This window comes from Dipodomys spectabilis, unplaced genomic scaffold (assembly GCF_019054845.1).
Source record: "Dipodomys spectabilis isolate Male_0828 unplaced genomic scaffold, ASM1905484v1 ptg000783l, whole genome shotgun sequence".
Lineage (NCBI taxonomy): Eukaryota > Metazoa > Chordata > Mammalia > Rodentia > Heteromyidae > Dipodomys > Dipodomys spectabilis.
Window position 1 is genome coordinate 20,079,584 of NW_024871460.1, and position 26,285 is coordinate 20,105,868.

At 36.9% G+C, this 26,285-nt stretch overlaps 1 protein-coding gene and 1 pseudogene across 1 annotated transcript in view; one reads left to right on the top strand and one right to left on the bottom strand.

Annotated features, from left to right (window-relative positions):
• Positions 1-24,264, top strand: part of Rgs22 (regulator of G protein signaling 22) — a 92,617-nt gene extending 68,353 nt beyond the window's left edge. The window contains exons 19-28 of the mRNA XM_042672904.1: positions 2,344-2,502; positions 4,342-4,410; positions 7,675-7,836; positions 11,156-11,335; positions 15,977-16,132; positions 20,651-20,740; positions 23,014-23,107; positions 23,224-23,307; positions 23,421-23,465; positions 24,222-24,264. Coding sequence (XP_042528838.1) covers positions 2,344-2,502; positions 4,342-4,410; positions 7,675-7,836; positions 11,156-11,335; positions 15,977-16,132; positions 20,651-20,740; positions 23,014-23,107; positions 23,224-23,307; positions 23,421-23,425 — 999 coding nt within the window. The 3' untranslated portion in view covers positions 23,426-23,465; positions 24,222-24,264. The remainder of the gene's footprint in view (positions 1-2,343; positions 2,503-4,341; positions 4,411-7,674; positions 7,837-11,155; positions 11,336-15,976; positions 16,133-20,650; positions 20,741-23,013; positions 23,108-23,223; positions 23,308-23,420; positions 23,466-24,221) is intronic.
• Positions 18,613-18,724, bottom strand: LOC122102504 (annotated as a pseudogene).
• Positions 24,265-26,285: the final 2,021 nt, after the last annotated feature.

The window sequence follows — 26,285 nt, forward strand, 5'->3', positions numbered from 1 at the left end:
CTTAATCATTATTAATAACAATCATGCCATCTGATTTATAGTCCCCTATAACCAGATTAGGATCAGCAGTAGATTTGAGAGTTCTTGTGACACTTTCATTTCATGGATTATGTTTTTTTACTACAGAGTGAAGGACTATAATTTATTTAATTTAGAGTCAAATGCATAGTATGTGATTTTTTTTAATTTTAGGAGCTTAAAAGCACACATACCTTAAAGGCATACATTTATAAAACACAAATTTCAATGCTAAATTTAGTATATTAAAAATTCAAGAGACATTCATGAGTACAACAAATCAAATAATTAAATTGTATCTCTGGCCTGGGAAGAAATAAACATTAATCTTTGGGATTAAGGGGGAGAAGCAATCCTAGAATTAAATAACTTAAGATCATTCTAGAACTAAATGACAAAAATGCCTTCCCATTACTTGCCTGAGATACAAATCTGGGACACATTAGCAAAAGTGGCTGGGTTTTCAATAAGCACAAGTATGAAATAAACACATGGAAAGCATTTGTTTTCTGTTTGGCTTGTGCTACATTGCGTGAGGTTTCATGGTATCTGATGCTACTGTCTGAACCCTCTGGAGTGCATGCAGCATGTTGATGGGAAAACTCGCCCATCACTATGATAGCAAATGCTTGTGCTTGCTTCAGAATTTCCCACTGACTTTTTTAAAAATATAATTTTATTGCTATTATTAAAGAGTTGGATTGGAGGGATTACAATTCCATACATCAAGTAATGAATATAATTCTTCTTGAACAATGTCACCCCTTCCCACTAACACTTTTTCCTGTCATCCCTTGAGGATGTCCATATCACATTACATTTTATAAGGATTGTGCTAATCTTTTTTTTTAAGGATTGTGCTAATCTTAATTTCAGTTGTATAGCCAGTTTGCTCTTGTATATACCAAGGTTGACAAGAACAATATTACTAATTATTCACTTGACTATTATTATTCTAGAGGACTGAAAATAGGACCTTTTTTTTTTTTACACAGTATCTTTCATAGTATTTTATTAATAAGTTAAAGGAGAATTAAATGAGGGTGATTGTTCTGGTGAGCAATCTAGAAAAACTGAATAGTGTACACAGAAACAAATAGAAAACAATGATTTACAGCAGGAAGCATGTATCAGTAGCTTGTTGAGGTCAGTAATTATTCAGAAAGAAGATTTGGGTCATAAAAATGTGTGTTTAAAATGCACACAAGTTGAACTACTTGACCTTTCTCTAGTTCTTGATGCCTCTATTTTCTGGTTAGAAGTAGTTGGGAAAACTCTACACCACTATCCCTGCTGTCATCCCATCATCTCCATCCCAACGTTAGTTGATGATGTCATATATATTTATGATAGCTAAGTCAAGGTTGTCTTTTTTTTTTTTTTTGGTCAGTTGTAGGGCTTGAACTCTGGGCCTGGGCGCTGTCCCTCAGCTCTTCAGCTCAAGGCAAGCGCTCTACCACTTGAGCCACAGCGCCACTTCCGGTTTTCTAGTGGTTTATTGGAGATAAGAGTCTCACAAACTTTCCTGCCTGGGCTGGCATTGAACCGTGATCCTCAGATCTCAGTTTCCTGAGTAGCTAGGATTACAGGCGTGAGCCACCGGCGCTTGGCTAAGGTTGTCTTTTTTTGTCCTGGGGCTTGAACTTAGAGTGTGAGATTTTTTTGCTCAATACTAGCACTCTATCACTTGAGCCACAGCTCTACTTCAGGCTTTTTGGTTGTTAATTGAAAAGAGTCTTACAGACTGGCTTAAAACTGCAATCCTCAGATCTCAGTTTCCTGTGTAGCTAGGATTATAAGAGTGAGCAATTGGTGCCTGGCTTTCAAGTAATTGATGCCTCATTTTCCTCACGTACAAAAACAAAAACAGAAACATGCTTTCTCCAATGGACCAATTTGATGAGAATCATATAGAACAAAATGCTATTAAGATTACTTAGGAAAAAAAAATCAATTGATTAATGCCCTCATTTTATAATTGAAGATACTGAGTCAATGAAGAAAAATGCCTTGCTTGTTATTCATGCTGGATTCCTGGGGGCCGGGATGTAGCTCAGTGGTAGAACAATTGCCTAACATGCATAAAGCATTGGATTTCATCTGAACACAAGCTCACAAATACACAAATCCCACACCTATACTTTTCAATATTTCTATAGACAATATAATCAGAAGATGTTATATGAGGAATGAAAATTGTGACAACTGTCAGTTACACTGTAAATGGTGGTTTGTTTGTTTGTTTGTTTTTTGGAGTAAATGAATATTAGTGTTTCTTTAACTAAATACAAATTTGTAGTTTCTGGTTCACTTCTATTTTCTTAGATAATGCGTTTAAGTGGTGGCTGGGGGAAGATTCTGCATGAACAGCTGGATGCACCTGTTCTAGTTGAAGTTCAGAAACATGTCCTGAACAGGCTAGAAAATGTGTGGCTGCCATTGTTTCTTGCAAATGAACAGTTTGCAGCACGTCAAAAGATAAAGGTATATAAATGTGTAATCTTTTAATAGCAGTAGAGATGCCTATCAATCAACCAAGAAAAACATCCTGAAGAATCTACTTCTTAGAAATGGGTTTGGACAGGGAGAGGATTTTTACTTTTTACTTTGTAAAATGGGTTTTTGTTTTGCTTTTTTTAAAAAAAATTAAAACAAATATTGCATCATTCAAATGTCCCTAGTATAGCTAAAAACAGGAAAGTCTAATCAGTCAGAAAACTGGTAATTTTGGATATTAAAGACAAATGCCTTTAATGGTAACTAGGAACTATTTGAAATGATTTCCCTTTTCAGATACAATGAAATCAATTGATCAAACACTTTGAGACCTACAGAATTAGACATATACTTAGTCTTTTGAGCTGAACAACTTAGGGGAAAACAGAATTTTTAGCATGGAGAAAAGCTCACTTGTTTTAGGCAAAATATTTCTGTAAATAATCTCTCAAATCTCTTTATTCCTTTTCTTTAGGGCAATTCCAGTTCTCTTTCCAAAGCCAATTACATCGACATTGGGCCTACTAATAGTATTTACCACATTTTCTCATTATGTTTACCACAGCAATTTTATTGTAACTTGTAGTTATTTCCTGACTTAGCATTCTTTGGGTGATCAGCAAAATAAACTAATTCTGGAGACCTTAAACAAAAAACAAAAGGAGTGGTATAAACTATTATATTATGGTCTTGGAGTATCTTATACACGACACATAGGAGAAGCAGTAACACCCTAGCTTTAGATAAGATATAGGCCAGGCCAGCCATGGGAACTCAGCAAGAATTCTTAGGTCATTGTTCGGAGCTGTGATTATCAAGAAAACTTAATGGTGGGGCTAAAACTGCTTAGTACACAATCATGGCTAGCATACATAAGGCCCTGGGTTTGACCCACAGCATTTGTTTAAAAAGAAAAAAAAAGATTCTGCCCTTGTGATCCTAATCCTTCTCCTCTCGATCATTTCTATGTGTTTTGGACAAGGAAGTAGACTTAGCATAGATTTGGCAAGAGCTATTCTCTAAGATAAAATATTATATATTATTATATATAAGCAGAAATCCCAACAAATACAGTCATCTCTTGATGTTTATGGAGCACCTCTGTGGATACCAAAACTCTGAAGATGCTCAAATTCCTCATGTAAAATCTTATAATATTTGCATATAACCCACTCACATCTTCCTTCCATATATTTTAAATCAGGATAACTTGTAAAACTAATGCAATACAAATGTTGATTGAATAGCTGTTATACTCTATTGTCTATGGTATAAAGACAAGAAAAAGGTCCATGGATATTCAGAGTAGGTACAAATTTTTATTTTAATATTTTCATCTCAGCCTGGTTGAATTCACAGATGCACCGATGGATATTGAGCGTCAACGGTATCTTCTGTTTGTTTCTTTCTGCTGAAAGTTTCTTTGGGGGGAAAAAGTTAGTAGGGGAAAAATATGCAGCTAGAGAAGTAGAGTGCTTGCCTAATAAATGCCAGACCATTAATTTAATCTCCAATATGAAAATGGCACAAAACTCTGAGCAGTTATCATGATCACTTCAGAGTCACGTAAGTGAGCCAAAGTGAAACTGTGATGGTTAATTTGGAGCAGAGCAGTTGGGTACTAATACTGTTAGCAAATGAGGACCCTGGGTTCCAAGAATGAGTAACTCAGAGTCCTGACTGCAGGGCTTCAATTTCTCTAATTCTTTTTGTGAATGGCACTCTCTTTCAGTCTAACCTACATCTCACTTTATAAGCTACAAATCAATAATTTCAAAACCCTGAACATTCTGATTAAGTGGATGAAATAATTGGTTTTGCTCTTAGATACAGATGAAAGACATAGCAGATGAGCTTTTACAACAGAAGCATGAAAGGAAAATCGGGGTCTGGAAGGCAAGTAATTATTATACTCTTCCTCTTTTAAGTTCCAGTTTGTCAAAGTATTATTTTTCCTTTCCCTTCTTGTTCAAAGACCTTCCCTGATTTCTAAACCACCAACTGACTACCCATAGCATTCTTCCTTGGCAGATGGAATTTGAGGGAATGTGTGATTCTGTCAGAACTCTGTTCTGAAGGACTCCTGGAACTGCTCATAGAAGTGTGATTGGTCTTCATGTACATTTCTGCATCAGACTTTGATTGGATCCCCAGCTCAAAACAAAACAAAACAAAAACCCCCCAAAAACCCCCAAACATTTGTTTTGCTTATGATGGGTTTATTGAGACAAGCTGTTCTCACCAGTGTCTGGTAGCTTATTTATCACTGAGAGTGGATTACACAAAGAGAATGCACACAGCAGAATCAGCAGGTTAATTCATGTTACAACTATTTCCTTTATTTACAATTACAGTTTAACTTTAAAAGAATTATGACTATTATTTTAATGATTATTAAAATCACTATAATATGATACTTTGCTATTTGCCTATCTTACTTTTTAACAAGCATGAGGCACATAGCCTTTTTTTTTTTTCTGAACCTACATGATGGAATGTCAAACAAGACTCAAGTAAACTCTTGCAAACTAATAAAAATAAAAATGGGCTGGGAAGGTGGCTCAGTGGTAGAGTGCTTGCCTTGTAAGCATGAAGCCCTGGGTTCAATTCCTCAGCCCCACATAAGCAGTAAAAGCCATTGGTGCTGTGGATCAAGTGGTAGAGCACTAGCCTTGAGCTGAAGAGCTGAGGCTGAGTTCAGGCCCAGGCTGAGTTCAGGCCCCACAACCAGAAATAATAATAATAATAATAATAAATGTATCAGAATGTTAGTGGAGTGCATGTAGTAGTTAGGGTATAGAGTCTATTTTGATATTTTCCTTTTGAAAGAAGTAATTTTTAATGTCTTTTTAATTATTTTTAATTGGAATACTAAATAGAATGAGCTTGTATTTTATGTTGTTGTGCATTATATATTGTATTATGCTCAATTGAGTTAAATTATAGGTTTTAGTCAAATTACTAAGTTTTACTATCTTAAGAAGCAGGTCTTAAAACATTATTTGTTGAGTGGGTTTTAAATAAACATCCCAGTCTAACTTATAGTTGTTTCTATTTATAAGGCTATCATTGTAATATGGACCAGATGTTAAGGGTCTTAAGTTTTAGTCCACAGAACATGGCATGTGCCTCAATAAATAGTGATAGACATCTCGGCACTTGATCTGGGTTAATGCCATGGCACTCATCCGGACTGCGCAGAGTTGCCTTCGCTTTGCAGTTCCAACTCACTGTCACCTTGGAGGCCCTTCCTTTTCCAGGCAGAATTAGTCACTCTTGCCTTTGCGTTCCTGTAGCACTTTTGAAATAATTCCCTTAAACAGTTCTAATGGTGGTCACATATGATTTCTTTCAAGGAATTTATTTAATGCATTGTCAACAATAGATATTTTTCATGTAATTTAATCATTAGTATAATTTGTAAGTAAGTCATCTAAATTGTTGCCTTTAGAGTGATATATCCTTACAGGGTTGTATGCGAAAGTCAGCTTTGGGAAACTTCAATAAAATTGAAAGCTATTTGCTAAATTCAATAAAATCTTTTTTATGTTGTTAAATCTGAGAAGGTAAAGGAAATTGTATGGTTTTTAAATGGGCAAAGAAAAATTAAAATGGGCAAAGAATAAAAAGGAAACATTTCAAAATGGTGAAGATATAATAGGAGTAGATTACAGTACTTTTCAGTTTAGGAAAATACCACAGATACTTCTAGATTTTATGATATGTGAAACAAATCCTCAATCATTTTTTTATATCTATTGCTACCACTGGAGCTGTAGCTCAATGACAGAGTAGTTTCCTAGCATGTGTAAGATCCTGGATCTTACACAAAATTAATTACCACTTATATGCTTACATCATACCTATTAATAATTAAATTTAAAGATGTTCATGTGAAAACATGATATTTCTAGAATAGAATTACAATATAGCTTAGTAAAATTTCCATGTAAATTATATAGAATTGATTTTTTTAAAACAAATTTTAAAATTGTTTAAATATTCAACTGCTTGCACTTTTTTAAACGTAGGAATGTTTTTCCTGCCTAACCCAGTACCTGTGACTGAGGCAGGAAGATGAGAAATTCAAGGATAACTTGACTGCATACTGAAATTCCCTCTCAAAATCAAATCAAATCAAATAAATAAGCCAGGTGCCAGACTATAGTCCTAGTTATTTGAAAGTCTGAGATTGGAAGGATCACAGTTAGAGGGCAGCTGAGGCAGAAAAGTTCAGCCCAGAGCTGAGTGCAGTGGTATGCACCTGTTAAACTGTGATAGAAAGCCTAAAATAGGCACATGGTAGCCCAAACGTGTAACCAGGTGGCTGGACACATGGCTCTGTGGCAAGAACATGTGCCCAGCAAGCACAGGCCTTGAGTTCAGAGCTCAGTAGTCCCATATAAAATAAACAAACAAACAAACAATAATTTCTAATAATGCAAAATTGAAAAATAAAAATAGATAAACCATGAATGATAATGAGACATGAATATAAAAGGGAGGCAATCCATCTGAGAGTCAGCAGGAGAGAGAGAGAGGAGGATGCTGAGAGGTGAAATACTGTACTTATATGTATGTGAACACAGCGTATAATGAACCCCATGAAACACTTTGAAAAGGGAGAGAGGAAGAAGGGCACTTGAGTGGACGGTGTGAACTTGCTCAAAGCACAGCTGTACACAGAGATAGAATTGTCCCCATGAACCCCGTCATAGTATTGATGTATACTAATTCAAAAGTAAAATTAAAAACAAAAATAAACAGCCCAATAGATATGTGAATCCTTATGATTTACTTTCTTTTCTTTCCAGAATTCACACATGTACTTAAAAGTCATTTTTCCCAGTGGTCCCAAACTGATCTATTACCATTCTTGAACAATGTACTCATATGTTGTAAATTATCAGTCACTCTTTTTCTACTTTCTAAGGAAGTCTCTTTTAGTTTACTTTTAAAAATTTTGTCATAAATAATAAAAATGACACAAGGGAGGAGATCAGAGGGAAAAAAGCTGCCAAATTCTATTGTATTCATGCTATAAATTTCAATAACTAACATTAAAGGGACAGAAGTTGATCATTTTAGTTTAATCAATGACTTTATTATTATTATTATTGAGAACATAGCTCATTTTCTGTATTTTTTTGTTTTGGACAGCCGGTGGAGAGCAAGTGGATATCTTCATCTTGTGAAATTATTGCTTTTCGTAAAGCATTATTGAATCCAATTACTTCAAGACAGTTTCAGCGTTTTGTGGCTCTAAAAGGAGATTTATTAGAAAATGGAGTGCTTTTTTGGCAAGAAGTACAAAAATATAAGGTATTGTATTAGAGAAAACCACTTTTGAGAAAATCGTTCATGAAAAAACTTGTATAAAATACCTTAATCTGGCCATCTTCTCTATATTAGCATTTAAATATCAAGATGTTTATTGTCCATTTTCTAGTCACACTTACTATTTACAATGAAAAGTAAGAGTGAGCCCTAAAATGATAGTACTGAGACTTTTAAACATATTAATATACATTATGTTTCTTGTTGTTTTGTGCTGGTACTGGGGCTTGAACCTAGGGCCTCATGCTCTTGCTTAGCTTTCTTGTTCACAGTATTATGCCACTTGAGCCACGCTTCTACTCTGGCATTTTGCAGGCCAATTGGAGATGAAGTCTTGCACATTTATCTTCCCTGGCTAGCTTTGAATTTCATTTTCCAGATCTCAGCCACCTTGAGTAGCTAGGATCACAGGTGTGAGCCTCTAGTGTGCAATGTAATATGCATTTTCACCAAATAAGTACCTTCCTGAAGAGATAGAATCTGTTTTATAAAAAAAGTATGGCTTTAAAATTTTCTTTAGGTAGTTGTACCAAGGGCTTGCTATACAACAAAGCAGTTAGTGAGTGCAGTGTCACTTGACCAATGTCACGCTTTTCAACATTCTCACCCGCCCCATCCCACCCCGCCCCTTCTCTCACTTTTCTTAATTTTTAGGTTATGTGTTGAATTTTTGTTGCCATTTAACAAACTAATTTATAATACCATCTGGACCATTGCTATCCCTTCAACCACTTTACTCTCCCTCCAACTGCTTTACTCCCCTTCTTACCCACTCATTCCCTTATTTTTCTCAGTTCTTGCCTGCATTCTACTCATCTCCCCCATTCATTCTTTTACCCATCACCTCTTGTCTTCGCCCCCACTTGTACACACTTCCTAGTACTCATTTTGTACTCATTTTTGATGTCGCCAAAAGGGAACTCTACTACACTGTTGGTGGGAGTGTAAACTTGTCAACCACTCTGGAAAGAAGTATGAAGGTTTCTCAAAAGACTAAACATAAAGCTTCCCTATGACCCAGCAATTCCACTTCTGGGCATTTACCCAATAGAGCACAAACAGGGATACACTAAAGTCATCACCCAACCATGTTTATTGCAGCACTATTTTCCATAACCAAGACATGGAATTAGCCAAGAATGGATCTTTTGTTTGTTTGTTTTGTACCAGTACTGGGGCTTGAATTAAGGGCCTTGTGCTTTTGCTTAGCTTTTCTGCTCAAGGCTGACTCTCTGCAACTTTTTTCTGGTGGTTAATTTAAAAAGAAGAGTCTCAGTGATTTTTTTTTTCTGCTCAGACTAGCTTTGAACTTTGATCCTCAGATATCAGCCTTTTGATGCTAGGATTACAGGTGTAAACCACCAATACCTGCTCTGATGAAATTAGTTTTCACTTTGTTTTCAACTCACATATCTACTAATGTACCATCCACACTTCCCCCCAAGATTTGAGGATTCTTTAGCCACAAAGCTATGCTGCTCCCAGTTAATAACTGTGGCAATATGCAAAGATATGATTGGTGTTCATTGTAGTGTAGCCTTCTTCTTGACTTTGAAAAATCAGACAGATTCAGATATACAATGGAACATTGGTTACTTAATTATAATGTTTCTTTTAACTGAATACTCTTCAGTCAATAAGAAAAGTATGTTGTAGGAGAAAAATCAATGATAGAAAATATGCTTATATTTTTTTATTTCTTTAAACCAGGTACTAGAAAGCAGTATTATTTAATCTAAAATATATGTTCCTGTGTATATCCATAGAGAAAAAAATTGTGAGGGCCAGGCTGAATCCTCAGTGTACAACAATAATTAAAACAGTCCTCTTCTTAGAGCTTATGGTGTCAAGGGAGGGACATAGGATTGGTAAACAAGGCAGCGGTCAGACTGGGATGAGGACCACACAGTAGAAAGCCTAGGATGCTAGGAAAATGATAAAAATGGACTTCTCTCCTAGACTGAAAGAATCACAGAAAATTTGTACTATTAGTCCTGTATATAAATTTATCTGATTTGGGGAGGGGAAAAGGAAACACAGAAAGAGTGGGACAAAGGGTGAACTAATTCAGTAATACTAGACACTATGTTGGAAATGAACTATACAACTTGTGAGGAGAGGTGTTGGGAGGGAAAAAAACTGGGAGAAAATGAGGGAGGGGTGACATTGTTAAAAATATATATACTCATTACCTGACTTACATAACTGCAACCCCTCTGGACATCACCTTTACAATACAAAAAATAAAATAAAAAACTTACTAGAAGGAAGCTGGATGCCAGTGGATCATGCCTGTAATCCTAGCTACTTGGGAGGTTGAGATTTGAGGATCACAGTTTATAGAAAGCCTAGGTAGGAAAGTTGTGAGACTCTACTTCCAATAAATAGCAAAAAGCTAGGCTAGAAGCATAGCTTAAATGGTAGAACACAAGTCATGCATAAACAGGCTAAGTGAGATCATGAAGCCCTGATTTCAAGCCCATACCAGAGCACACAGACTTGCATATAAAGTTACCTCATTTCTGTCTTAGAAATGAGAAGTTTCCGAATTTTACTATTAACTGATTTAAGAACCTATCTTTAACATAAAAATGCTATAATTCAAGCTAATCTATCTCTTTATTAAGAAAAAGGAAAAATAACCTTATATCTGTGACTTTAAAACTGGCTCATGCTAATGCAGAGCTTTTATTTTTACATTTTTTATAGAGAGGATAGTGTGAGGCGATAGCTGAAACAATATCAATACCAATCTATAAAGACACCTATTAACCACCAAGCTCACTGCTGTTGCTAGCCTTCTCAAGGAGCAGTGCACATGGGAAAACTTGTGCACACTCCTGTAGAATCCACTGGATTTAGTGCCTCAAGTCAGCATTTCTCCCACAGCCCTCAGTGAGATCTGTCTACGTAACACTTATTTGCTATCCTAAGTCTTAGGAAAGTGTCCCAGAATTCTCTTGCATAGAGATTGAACCCTTTAAGGGCACAGATGGTATCTGGAGGCTCAACTCAGTGTCTGGCATGGAGCAGGTACTCAATATATAGTGGTTAAGTAAATCAGAATAGGCACTAAAGCTGTTTATTCCTTTGCGTGGGGGAAATAGGTGATCAGGATTAAGTGAAGGTATTCTACCACATGAACCATGCCCCCGGCCCCAAATATTGTGTTTTTTTAAAAGACAATCCTGACATGTCCCAGTACCTGATGTAAACCTTTATTACCTGAAACATGGACAAGCTTGGTAAAGAGTTCTAGTAATACACTAATCATTCTGTTCTGTCTTTCTCCCTTCTTATTCAGGATTTGTGCCACTCCCATTGTAGTGAGTCTGTCATCCAACAGAAGATCACGACAATCATCAACTGCTTCATTAACTCCTGTATTCCACCAGCCTTACAAATTGACATTCCCATAGAGCAAGCCCAGAAGATTATTGAACACAGGAAAGAGTTAGGGCCATATATATTCAGAGAGGCACAGGTAAGAGATCAGGACATGTGGCTAAGCATATTTCAAGTGGATTGGCAATCAAGATACTCTTTAAAAAATTTATTCATATTTAGCAAGATTTTAGTCCTCCAAATGCTGGGATGTATTCTGCTTCATTTAAATAATCTTTGCATATGCCATGAAAATATAAGAAATTAGTAACTTCAATGTCATTTTGTTGATAATATGCAGCAATAAAATTAAAATGTACTTTGACTTTCAAGAATTACCATTTTTGTTTCCAGATTATTAAAAATATTCCAGCTAATTCTTTCTTCCTTTCCCACCATTCAGATTTCCTTTTAAAAAAATCTACTACCACAAAAAAATGTGTAAAATATTTGTGTCCTAAAATTTGTATATTTTTAAAGGTTGGAATATCCACGTAGCTTATAAAATAAGTGAGAGGAGATTTAAGTACTCAATCAACATAAAGTACACAGACTCATGAAAGGAAAATCATGCCTGCTGACCTGCTCAAATTACTTCTTTTTAAGATAAATAATAGCAAACATTGACTTAGTGAACATAATTTATATGCATTTTGAAAAGCCTTTTAGTGATGTTGTTCCTAAAAAATGATTAAGAAAAATAAATTATAATAGGGGCAGTAGGGAAGGCCATGTCATGAATTGATAGGAAACAGATTTAGAGTAGGATTGCCCCGGAGCATGGAACAGCATTACTCCTTAACATTCCTTTGCAAACCAGCTGTGTTCAAAGTTCCTCTAAGGGATCCAAAGTGAACTCAACATGCTACATTATTCACTAAAACAGGCAAAAATACAGAGGAATGATTGAGGATGTGCTATGAGCAATAGATAAAACATGGCGCCATGTAGCATCTCTTGATGAAAAGATCCAAAAGATAAGTTAGCCTCACCCCAAGCACTGATGAACTACACCAGGACTTTACCCATCCATGTCAAAGACCTTGAGTCTGAAAGGAGATGTCTGGAACTGCCCACCCAAATGACTCTGTCACTGTTTCAGGAATTGCAGCCTCTAGCTGTAGAACTCATATTCTCTAGCATCTGACTTCACTTGATTTTCTAAAATGAAGTCATAGCTTAAATAAAGACTTTAGAGCATCAGAAAAGACAGACTATTTAAGGATCACATCCCTCCAAATCTATTATTCTCCCTGTTTTCCTAAAGGAAGCTTAGAGAATAGTGTCACTCCTACCCCTGTATACAAGACAAAGATCCTGTTTCCACCTTCATGCCTTCCACCCCCTTTATTCCTTACTCCACTTATCAGTTCCTAATTTTTACCAATTTTTCTCCTTTTTGTGTCATTCTATCCACTTTTCTCCAGCCATACACTACTATACCACTATCTCACTTCAGGTCTGCAACGTGACTCACATGAATTACTAAAACTCCCAACTCTCTCCATATTAACTGTACACAGCGCACACTGCTTTAAAATGTGTACCTGTCACTTCTCTGCTTAAAACAATCAGGTATTATATTCCTACATACCTATGAAGCTGCATCTCTTTTTACTTCCTGCTGTCTCTCCAGGTCTCACTGAAATATCTGTAGTTCCACAGTTTTCCTCCTGAGCATTATTGTTTTTATCCGTGTCATAAGACTTATCACACAAAATTGAAAGCCACTTTCCTCTGTCTATCTCATTGCATTGTAAAGATTTTGAGGACAGGGAATGTTTCTTATTTAATTTTGTGGCCCAAATGCCTGGCAAAGGGTAGGCATTTTTGACTACATGGATGAGTTATGTGAGATGAATGATGTGAGAAAAAGGAGTGAGATTAAATTGGAAATGAGCAAAAGAGCAAAAGTTGAACAAAAGAGATGAATAGTAAATGAAAAATTAGCTTTGTTTCAGTATAGTCTCTATCTCCCACACTCACTGCCAATAGTCTAAAAACCATATTTTCACAGGTCCCTTTACTCATTAAAACCATTACTCATCTGCTGGCAGTAAGCAAAGCAGTCTGTACTTGTTAAAAATATTTTCTAGCTGAGCATGATGGCTCATGCTTATAATCTTAGCTACTTAGGAGGCAGAGATCAGAAGGATTGTGGTTTGAGGCCAGCCCAAACAAAAAGTTCATGAGACTCCATCACAACCACTACCACTACCACCAGCAACAGCAACAACAACAACAATAATAATAGCTGGGAACAGCATGCAATCCTAAGTTTAAATCCCAGGACTGAAAACAAATAAACAAACCCTGAGTACAGTGGCAAGTAACTGTCATCCCAGCTATGTGGTAAGTATAAATAGAAGGATCATGAACCAGGGACAGGGCATAAAGAAACATAACATAAACAACAGGAGTTGAAGGTAGGCTTAAGTGGTAGTGTACTGGGCAGCAGGCCTTGAATTCAAATCACAGTATTGCCTTTGTTTATTGTGCAGGTTCTGGGGCTTGAACTCAAAGCCTGGGTACTGTCCCTGAGCTTTTTAGTTCAAGGCTAGTGCATACCATTGAATCACAGCTCCACTTCTGGCTTTCTGGCTTTTTGGTAAAGAATTTTACAGACTTTCTTGACTAGGCTGGCTTTGAACTGTAATCCTCAGCTCTCAACCTCCTGGATAGCTAGGATTACAGGTGTGAGCCTCTAGTGCTCAACTTCATTCTTTCTCCCAACCAACAATTTGGTAATTTTTTAAAGTCAGAGAGGTACAGAGTAATGTGAAGAATTTTTTGTGGTGGTGGTGGGGCTGGTATTTGAACTCAGAATCTTACTCTTGCTAAGTTGGAGCTCTACCACATGATCCAGGCTTCATATCCTGTTTCTTTTGCCAGTTATTATTGAGAATAGGGTCTCACTCTCTGTTGTGGCTAGTGCCTGAGCTGTAGTTTTCTGACTTTTGGCTTCCTGTTGTTTCTTGGATCAAAGTATGCATCACCACCATGTCCAGCTTCCATACATGGAGATGGAGTCTTGGAGACATTCATTCCCAGGGTTGGCCTAAAACTATAATCCTCTCAATCTCAGCCATGGGTATAGCTTTGGAGGGTAGGTGCATGGTATTGTGCAAAGCTATGGGTTCAGAAAGGACCTCAATAACTTTTCTGCCCCATCAGGCCTCAAACCCAGATCCTTCCATCCTTAACCTCCCAAGTAGCAAGGGAAATAGGCATGAGCCACAATGCCTGGCCAGGGTAATGTTTATTAATAATAGATATAACCTAAAACCCCTATTACAGTTTTGGGGAGTATAGTGGTTTTATGCCTTTTATTAAAGTTCATAATAACTGCTATGCCCACTGAACATTAGAACAGGAAATTACATCATTCAATGTATATCAAGTAAAGGTAGATAAAAATTACTTAGCCTTGCATTTCATCAAACGAAGTATCTTAGATTCTCTCCATATTCCCAAGCAGCTATAGAATTCAATAACACAACTATGTTTTGTATTTGGCCATTGCTTAATTTATTGATTTTTCAACTTGGGAAATTATCTTTAGTTGAACAAAGGAATTGCCACTTAACAAAGCAGTTTATGAATATAATACATCTTGATCAATGTCACCCCTTTCAACATTCTCACTCAGCCCTCCCTTATCCATCCCTTCCCTCACTCTTTTTAATTTGGCAGGATATACATTGGATTCTTGACTGCATTCTCCCCCTCTTCTCCAAATACAACTATTTTTAAAGGAGTGAATAATTTTAGAATTACTAATAACATTCATGCATGGAAAAGAGGGATAGTGAAGTATGCTGACTCAGGACTGTGCCTTCCCACAGTGTTTCCTTAAAAACAAACAAACCAAAAAATCCCGACATTTCTCTTTTCCCCCAAAAGTTGGCTAGTAGCCTAATGGGATGGTTCATTTTTCTTCACAGCATTAGGTAAAGGCTGTTCCTTGCTGTTGGCCTTGATCTAGTGTGGCAAATAAGTTCTACCTCCTGGAAGTAATGTACACTTCTGGAACTAATGGAAAAACTTAGCCTGGGAATTCCAGCAACCATTCTTATCTCTATAAATATCATAATTAATCATTTAACGTAAAGTATCCTCATAGAAAGCATTTGTCTAGGATACCATTCTGTGTTTTAAATGTTACTTTTCTTGCTTTCACATAAAAGAGAGATTATATCATTTTAAAGTTACTCAAGATTTATTCTTAGATCTGCAGCTTTGTTTAAGAGCTTTTCCAGAGGCAAAATGGTATTTCCTTTCTCTAAAAGAAAGAGGTGGGGGGAAATGTCCCTCAATGAACTGAATACTTGGAATACTTGCATAAAACAGCAGTGTGTGGTACACCAACTAGGATGTTTTAAAAGAAAACATAAATTTCTTATTTAAAAAGACCTAATGGATTCTTTATTAATACAATCAATTGGTTAGGGAAACATGAAGAATAAGGTTACTTTTAAGTGTGTTTGGTATGTGTGTGTGTGAGAGAGAGTGTGTGTGAGTGAGTTAAAGAAAGACTTATCGTTGGTTATAAAAAAAAAACATTGATGATAAGCATGTGCTGAGCTAAACTGTATTGGGAAGTCTGGAGACAATAAATTGAAGGAAACATGGTGTGTATTAAAGATAGAATAGTTAATCCATTATTATAGTGAATTAGAGTTTAAATCAGTACATTTATATAGAACTGCAATCTGAGACATATTGTGCTTTTTTTACACAGATGACAATTTTTGGGGTTCTGTTTAAATATTGGCCACAGTTTTGTGAGTTTAGCAAGAATTTAACTGATGATAAAATTATGAGTGTTTTAGAGAGAAGACAGGAATATAAACAGAAAAAGAAAACATCACTCCTTGATGAAGAGAAATTTGGAAAGGTAAGACAAGACTCAATTTGGAGCCAATTACACTTTTTAAAGATAGATGATATGCACTAACTTGTAGAATTGGGGCTGGGGAATTTACAGAGTAGTTAAACATATAGATTTCAGTTACATTTAAGCCTTTATTCAGAGGTTTGGGGGCACTTTTGAATTCTCAGAATTCATTTTGTAATGGCTGACCTCTGGGGGTTTCACTATGTCACATTTGGCCACACACCCCAAAGCAAGCAAGCAATGTAATGGTTAGTGGGCAGGAAAGGAATGATCATTTAGAGAAGACAGAAATCAAACATTTAAGCCCACGCTGGGTATGGACAAGAAGTTTAGGTTTAAATAGAAGAAGAAGTCAAGGGGTAAGGAGAGCATGTCTTTAAGCAGTCCTGGTGGCACTGTGATCTGATCATTATCAGAGTTCTGGTTCTGGAAAGTGGCCTTAGGAGAGTCTTGGTGGATGGGAGGACATCTAGCTCCCATGAAGTGATCATCCTGTTTGAGGGTGATCTCATCATGGGGTCATCTGTCTGTGAACCTCTACCATTCCTGGAATCATCGGGATAGGAAAACAACTGGAGACTTACAGATACTTTTTCTGGGATCTAAAACAGGACGTCATAAACGCTGGTAGTAGATTCCTCCATTCATCTTTGTATCTTCAGCATTGATGGGGATGGGATGGGTGTCAGCAGGTTTTACATTCTTGAATGATTAACATGCCCACAATCAGCGTGAAACACAAGTCTGACCCATTGTAAGAGAGACACAAAATGAAGGCGGAAATGTCAGGGTTTTTCCTCCTTTTAGTGGGCCCAAATGCTTTTTAGAAACAGCTTCTAAGCACCAGATACAATTTCTTGGGCCAAGTCTCTACCCGAGGCTTCCTTGGCTCTCTCTCCTGGGCAGCATTGGCTGCTTGCATCTGCTGCTATGATGCACCTTAGAAAGCACACTGCTATTGTCCCACAGCCAGGGTTTTCCATCTGCCATGTGAGCATGATGGAGAGACTCAAAAACAGCCTATGATGTATTGCAGAAGCATTTATACTTCTCCCTAGCACATGACCAATAATTAATCACTAATAAATCAGGGATTGAATAAATAGATAACGAATTCCTGAGTGGCATATCCAATATTAAAATTGCAGAATGACACACTGAGAATATTGGCTAGACTACTTCCATTTCTACAGAGAATCCTGGATTATGTTTATAGCATGTACCTTGTGCTTGGGCATGGAAATGTAATGTCCTTAATTGATGTTCTCATTGGTTCCTGTAGCTTAACTGGCAGAGCACAGATATTGACAACTGAAAAGAAACTCTTGTAGAGTGGATACTCTAAAGAAAAAATGGAATTCTACTTTGAATACTTTTTTTTTTTAAACTCAGAGCCTCAGTATGCAGTGACCCAAACTAGACTTATTCTTGCTGTCATGCTGCCCCTGGCTCCCAAGTGCTGGAATCACACCTGGCTGCTTTTTGTTTGTTTGTTTGTTTTATTGGTAATACTAGGGGTTGAATTCAAGATGGATACCCTACCACTTGAGCCCTGCACCTAGCCCTTTTTGCTCTGGTTACTTTCGATTAAGTTCTCACTATTTGCCCAGGCTGGCCTGAACTAGCTGGCCCGCCAAAGGTGGATTGACAGGCAGCTCTCACTATGTACAGCTTTTTCTATTGCTATAGGTCTTGGGAACTCTTTTGCCTGCACTGGTATAGAACTGCAATCCTGATCTCAGCCTGCAGAGACTTTTTATTCCTTTCCTCTTTCCCATTTCCCCTTTCCTTTCCCTTTCTTTTTCTTTCCTTCCCTTCCCTTTTCTTTCCTTTCCGTTTTTAAATGGAGTCTTACTGTTTCCCAGGCTGGTCTCAAACTTAAGCAATCCTCTTGCCTCAGCCTCTCAAGTGGCTGAGATGATAGGTGTATGTCGCTGTAGCCAATGCTTTTAAATACTCTTATTTTATACAATATACACACTGGCATCACTTACTAGCAATTGCAGATTTTACAAATGTCATTTATTTTAATGTGGAAAAAGTAAGGAAGACTAATGTAGTACCAGATGCTCATTCCATGGAAAGTAAATGCTAGAAAAATGAATGTAAGAAACCAATTGTTGTTGTTGTTGTTTGGAACATACCTGCAAAGCAATGCATTGAGTTCAACCCTCTGTACCACCAAAAACAAAAAAATGGGAAGAAAAGAACAAGAGAAAAGGAAAGGAGGGAAGGGAGGAAGGAAATGTGTTTGTAAACCATGAGATTTCTTGAGGTAATTCTGAGCATGATTCTTAACTTTGAACCTCAATTTCATATAGCAACCAATAGTGAAATTATTAATGATTTGAGGGGATTAATTGACATTATATATGCAAACTATTTTACTATATATATATTTTTGCTTTTTACATCAACTTTATTCTCAGAGCAACCTGTGTATGTTAACAAACCCTCAAATTGCCAACTCTTGTAGGAATCATATTCTTTCTTACAGGTACCAAAATCTCATATTCAGCAATGAGTTCTGAGTTGCAAAAGAGGATTTACTGTTTGCACCTGTCTGTAATTTATTACATAATTTTAAGTGCTCTTTGGGTTTTGTTTTGCTTTGTTTTATTGTTGCTGGTACCATGGTTTGAGCCATGCCTCTAGCCTGGCTTTTTGGAGATGGAGTCTCTCAGATCTTTCTGCCTGGACTGGTTTTGAACATGATCCTCTAGGTAGTCTCTTGAGTCACTAGGATTACAGATGTGAACTCCAGCCCAGCTAGAGCTTCATATTCTGAAGGAAGTTATAGTAGGAGAAAGAATCCCATGAAAAAGTGTCACTTAGTTCAGTATCAAGTACTTGATCAGTATAAAATTCATTAACAACGGATGACAATGATTTAACTAATAAAAGTTTTAAACTTTTAAATGGCAAAAATAAACTAGACTAGAAGACAAATTGGGAAACGTAATGTATGATGTAAGTTGCAAAAATAAATCTGAGGAAAGATAAACACTCTTAACAGGAATTTGGGCAAGAAGTATTAACAAGCAGTTTGCAAAAGGAATACAAATGACTAAAAACATTAAAAGGTATTTAACCTTGCTAGTAACCAAAGATATGAAGACTAGCAAAGAAGAAAATGTTGGCAAGGCCTACTTTGGGAAAAAAATGTATATAAACTCATATATCATAGGAGAAAATAAGAAGTAGTACTTTCTTTTCCTTTTCCTCCCTCCTTTCCTCCCGTCCTTCCTTTCTCCCTCTCGCTCTCCCTCCCTCCCTCCCTTCCTCCCTCCCTTCCTTCTTTCCTTCCTTCCTTCCTTCCTTTTTTTTTTCTTTTTCTGGGCTTGACATGTGACTTGCGCTTGCTGGACTGGCACTCTACTTCTTGAACTACTCCTCCAGTGAAGCTTTTTGCTGGTTATTTTGGAGATGGGAGATGAAATCTAAGAGACCTTTTTCCCTAGGCTGGCTTCAAACCATGATCTCTAGATGCTAGTTCAATAGCTAGAACTAAAGATTGAGCTCCACTGGTTCTTTTTAAACATCAGTTGATGACACACATTGTTTAAAATATGTGTTGTGGGACTTGAACTCTGAGCCTGGGTGCTGTCCCTCAGCTCTTCAGCTCAAGGCTAGTACTCCACCACTTGAGCCACAGTGCCACTTCCAGCCTTTTCTGTTTATGTGGTGCTGAGGAATCGAACCTAGGGCCTCATGCATGCAAGGCAAGTTTTCTACCACTGAGCCAAATTCCCAGCATGATCATTTTTTTAAAATTGACAAACACACTTTTAGAAATTATTATAAAAGAGAAAAGTAGTACAACTACACAGAGATGTACATGCGACATCATCTATAGTAGTTTTAAAATATAGTTAGAGATGATGGAAGTTTCTCATCAGAGGCATTAGGCAGATCAGTTACAGGTAAAAAATAATGATACAGCATTTATAAAACCATTTAACCATTGAAAGTGATTATGCAATTTCTTCATGCCATCATCCTCCAAAGGCTTTATTGCACTCTATGTGACAAATATCACATGCTGGTGAGCAGTAAAATGCCTGCTTGCATTCCTGCTCTGTATCTCTCTACATACAACATATTAACATGAGAAAAAAACCAGATCTGAATAGAGCACATAGAGTTTAATTCAATTTGTATGAAGTTTATGCTATGAACTAGAAATGTTTATTAAAATTACAGATTATACATCTATGTATTTTTCCTAATGAGATGTCTGGAGGGATGCTTATGAAAATATTTACTGTGGTTTTTCTTATTTGTGAGAACTTGGGAAGGACTTTAACATTCAACTTCATCATTTATCTCATTCATTTTAAAGTGCTTTTGTATTCCTCTGAAAGAAAATTAAAGATCAAAGTGATAGTGACTTGGTAAAATCTCAAATGTAGCACCCAGTGTATATCGTTTTGTATGATGCTATGATTGCCTAACTGAAAGTTTAAATTAACATAACATTATCCTTTCTTGGAATAATCTAATCTAATTTAATTATAGATTGGAGCCAAACCAAGTACCATAGCGTCTGCTACCAAAACTGTGTTACCCAGTGATTCTAGCTTAGGTCTGCAAGCATATGGCCGACAGGTAAGCATATGAGGGAACAACTTTAACTACCTCTCTAGAGCGATGCACTAGAAGTGTGCTTGTTTGAAAGCAGCGCTAAATTTACAATAGAGGGATTGTAAGAGGATATCCTTGAGCTTTTATTGGGCATTAAAATTTCAACTGACTGGATAATATAATCAAGAAAATTAACTCTTTGAAATACCAGAAAATTTAAGTTGCAGACATTGAAATGACAATTATATTGAAAAGGATCACTAAGCTATAATAGAACAAGATAGACTAAATAGATTCTGTATTCTTATGTTAAGGGATGACAGAAGAGTATCAAATGCTTAGTCACAATTCCTTTTTATTTTTTATTTTTTGCTTGAACTCAGGGCTTGGGCACTGTCCCTGAGCCTCTTTTGTTCAAGGCTAGAACTCTACCTCTTGAGCCACAGCACCACTTTGCACTTTTTCTGTGTATATGGTACTGAGGAATCAAACCCAGGACTTCATGCGTGCTAGGCAAACACTCTACCTCTAAACCACATTCTCAATCCAAGTCTCAATTTCCTAATTCTTTGAAGTGGTCATAAAATTGCCTGATACATAACCATCAACTAGGTCATTTACAATTTTTATGTTTACATTTCTGTTAGCATACATTATCAATGCAAGGGGGTGTTCTTTGTGATAATTCCATGGATAAATATATTTTGATTGACTCTATAGCCTCTCTTAATACTCATTCTCAAACAGTATTTGGTAGGTTTTATTTCAATAAATACATATATACACATAAACAAGTATACATGTGTACACATGTATATGTATATATTCATATGCATATATGTGCATTTATACACACACATAATATGTCTATGTGTGTCTACACATCTATATGTAGGCACATATAAATACATATTATTTTTATCATAAAGAACATTAAATTAAAATTTTAATGAATTGGTAAAAAAAATCACATAAGTTATTTCTGATTTCTTTTGGAGAATAATGTAATGTTTGATATTAGAAAGGTCAGTTGGCATTGTTTTCTAATTATTTATAGAAAATAATGGGATTATTTATTTTTATGATTATTTTATGTAAAAAGTAATGTCATTACAAGTTTTTCTTTGTTTTGTTTTTTTTGGGTCTGGTCGTGGGGCCTGAACTCTGGGACTGGGTGCTGTCCCTCAGTTCTTCAGCTCAAGGCTAGCGCTCTACCACTTGAGTGCACACTGCCACTTCCAGGCAGGAAAGTCTGTGAAACTGTTGTCTATGATAAAGTGCTCAGAAAAAAAAAAGCTGGAAGTGGTTCTGTGGCTCAAGTGGTAGAGCACTAGTCTTGAGCAAAAGTAACTCAGGAACAGAGCTCAGGCCCTGAGTTCAAGCCCCAGGACTGGCGCTAAAGGAAGAGAGAGACAGAGACAGAGACAGACAGAAAGGGAGGGAGGGAGGGAGAAAGGGAGAAAGGGAGGAATGAAAGAAGAAAGGAAGGAAGGAAGGAAGGAAAGAAGGAAAGAATTCAAATTAACATGATTAATTATAATTCATCCAAATGCAAAATTATCTTCCCTTAAAAAGACTTTAATCTTTCATAAGAACCTACATTCATAAATAAGTTTATGTAAAGCTGACTGAATAACCATCAAGACATCTGCAAAGCTTTGTGAGGACGAGTCGCTGAGGATGATGGGAGCTGCCATCCTCCCGGCTCAGTGTCTCATCAGGGTTGAGGCCAAGGATATAGGAAAGGTACCTTCACTTCATCACATTCTTATGAAAGTGGGTAAGGGAGATTGAGGATGATTTGTAGTACCCAGTTAAAGGTAAATTCAGTTTTTGAAAATCCATACTGCTACGGTTTGTGTTAGGTGCGCTTTTTCCCTTTCTTTTTCTCTGGATCCAGGGCCTCTCCTTGCCAGGAGGCCCTGTACCACTGAGCCATGTCCCCACTTTTGCTGCGCATTGGTTATTCTTGACAGAAGACCTTGCTTCCTACCTGGGCATGGTCTGCCTATTTTAGGCTTCCCTACTAAAATAATAGTTGGGGAAGGTTGAGAAAGAGATCCTGAGAACTTTTCTGCCCAGGCTGCCCACAAACTATGATCCTCACAGATCTTAGCCTCCCAAGTAACTAGGATTAACAACAGGATTAACAACATCCAGCTCAATGCACTTTTCTTTAATATGTCATATGTTAATTTTAAATTTTAAACAAAGGGACTGATAATAAGTGGTTTTACCTTCAGTTTATTTCTTGAGGGAAAAGATTCCAGAATTAACATAAGAAATTCTTCTCCTAGCCAACCTGGTGCTACTCAAAGTACATAGAAGCATTGGAACAGGAAAGAATTCTTCTTAAAATCCAAGAGGAGCTGGAAAGGAAGATGTTCACGGGTAACTTTTGCTCTTTGTATATGCAAGCACAGTTGTTTTGTTATCTTCCATCACAGATTAATTTTATTAATTTTTTCATGATTATCTTCCTGCTTTTCTAATTTATCTTTGTGCAGGTACAACATCTCTCACAAATTTTTTGAAGTCTACTGGTTCACCTATGAATTTGAAGAAGAATGTGTCTCTCCATTCCTTCCAGAGTGAGTTTCCATTGAGAGTCCATTTTCACTTCTATCTTTCTTATGCCTCTAACTTTCTTTCTTCTGTCAAGGACAAGCTAAGATATGTAAGTGGCATCTCCTCTCTTTTCTAGAGTAACCAAATGTTACTGTGATCACATCCACTTCTGATCCCCAAGGTAAGTCCTAGGCTGAGATTTGTTCAGCCCTCTGCACACATATCCTTCTACACATTCACACATCTGCACACATACCACATGTACAAGTACCCCTTCACACCCCCACACCCACACCCACACACACACCCACACACACACACACACACAGAGCAACTCAATGGGCAGAAATAGCTCGCTTTCCTTCTGAGAGCTAAGCCCTCTGGACAAACAATCCCTTCCCAGAGGAATCATTGTTTGCTTCTATTCATTTATTAGCAATTATTTTCTCTCACAAAGAACATGCCAGAAGTTTTTCTAAACCTGAGGGAATGAAGATTCAAGCCAGAACTAAACTCCCACACAGATATTCATGTGCTTCTAGAGTTTTGATTGTATACTAATCTTCAAGTTTAACAAGGCCTTTCTAGTGGTGCGATGTACTGTGCGAAGCCCATTGGCAGGTACTTGAAGAAAGCCATAGAAGGTCCTTCTTAACTCCTGTATTGCAGATTAGTTTTGTACGTCTCAGAACCTGTGGTTTTCTGCTTTGGGGAGGTAGACCTCAATGTTCTCAGCCTGTTCATTTGTTTTTTCCTCTCCTCTACTTTAGACACTTGACTCTATGCATCTCCTAATTCCCCCACCCCCTTTCTTAGACCTTATAGTGACCCCAACATTTAGGATAGTGCTTTTTTGATGCCATGAAAACTATTTTGTCATCATTGTTTACATTTTGTATACATGTTTATGTTTCACCCATGTGTTTTTCTTTTACAGGAATTCTTTCACTGACACAAGAAGCTCAAGTGGTTGATTTTTATGGCCTGTATTACTCTAGAATAAAATTATTGCCATGAGCTTTTGGTGTAATATGATATTATGCCCCTCAGTAATATTTCTTGAACATTTACTATATCTGACTAGTAGGTAAGTTCAGCAGGTGATAAGGAGATGTGAATATTCTTAATGATAAATTGGTCCAAAACATAAAGGGAACAGCCTTCCAAACCAAGGCCCCTCTGGGAAAGAACTATATTGAAGCAGTGGTTCTCACACTTCTGTGTCCAGTGGACTTACCTGCGACATTGGCTGGCCTCCTTCCTTACTCCACTCCCAGAAGATCTCATGCAAGTGTTCTACACATCTTTCTTTGACACACACTGTTAGGTTAGCAAGGAAGTACTTGTAAATTGCAGGAGAATTTGTGAAAAAAAAAGAGAACCTTCCCATACTTGTTCCTGGAGGGAATGGAGAATGTGGAAATTACTTTAGCAGGGGCATCCATGGAACTCATAACACCAAAGACACCCAACTTTACCAGACTAAAGTCAATGAACTTCCAGTCTTATAACATCCCGTGTCTTCAAGCTGCAACTGCCATTCCAAATAGGAGTTTGACATTTTATGTTTTGTTTTGAGAAGGGTTCTTGTGAGGTAGCTCAGGCTGGCTTAGAACTCATAATCATCCATTCTTTGCCTCTGAAATACTGGGATTACTGGTGTGCACCATCAGGCCAGGCAGGAGTTAGACATTTTAAGTGGAGAAAGTATCAGAAGACATACTTGAGAGATCACCTTCCTTGTAAATCCATGGCTTTGGAATACCTTTTAACGTCTTTGGAATGGCTTATTCCCCATGCTTCCCATAGAGCCCCACGAAGTTCCTGACTGCTTTCGATTCATTTCCTTGTCTTCCATCTTTCTTCATTTTGTCTTTCATTTTTCATTTGTCTTCTATTCTTGTTTCACCACCTCTGGTTTGGAGCATTTTATGTGCTTGTATTTTTCCTCCTATCAGTGCAGCAGTGATACTTCTTTTTAAAGGTATTGCTTTCCCCAGAGTTTTCAGTATTCATTCCAAGTCATAGAAATTCACTTAAAAAGAGCGTGATCGCTGCTGCCAGGCAGCACATGTACTCCATACCCACGTGCTGCCAACTGCTTTGCAGTCACACTGCCACCATTCATCTCTCCTACCCAGCCATAGTTCCCAAATGTTATTATTCTGAGCAAACCAGTATCTGTTAACCAAGAAGAAAAAAAACAAACATATTTTACATATACGTATTTCTTCTCAAATTTCTCTTCAGTTTTGTAAATCTGAGTTTCTAACATAATTTTTCTTCTCTCTGAAGACCTTCTTTGAACATTTCTTACTAGACAAGTATACTTGAATTCCTCCCATTTTTGTTTGGCTTAGAAAGTTCTTATTTTTCCTTCCTTTTGAAGGATAACTTCAAGATGCAGAACTTGAGGTTAGCAGGTGGTTGTTTTTGTTTGTTCAATGCTGAAACTATTCATTCCACTCTCTCCCTGGCTATGTGTTTCTGAAGATAAGCTAAATGTTATTTTTCCAGTAAGCTTCATAATTTCTTCTGAACTTCTTTTAATATCTTCTTTGTCTTTGATTTTCTTGCATTGGAATGTAGATTTTTGCACACTTATCCTGTTTGGTGGTGTTTTCATTTTTGGATCTATGTTTGAGGCCATTGGGAAAATTTTGTCATTATAACTGTCATTCTTCTTTCCCTTCTACTATTTCTATTACACAGATTGATGCCTTTTGTTTTTGTCTCACAGGTCATGGATATTCTACTCTTTTTCATTCATTTTCCTTTTGCTATCTAGGTTTTGGCCGTTTCCACTGATCTCTTTTCAAGCTCACTAGTTTCTAGGCTACTGAGCTCATCAAAGATGCTCTTATTTCTATTTTAGTAGTTTTTTTTAAAAAAAACACTACGCATATGTTCTTGAATATTGACTGAATTTTAAGATTAAAGCCTTGACATATTAATCAGTTGTTTTAAATTTCTCACCTGATAATGTCAACATCTCTGCATA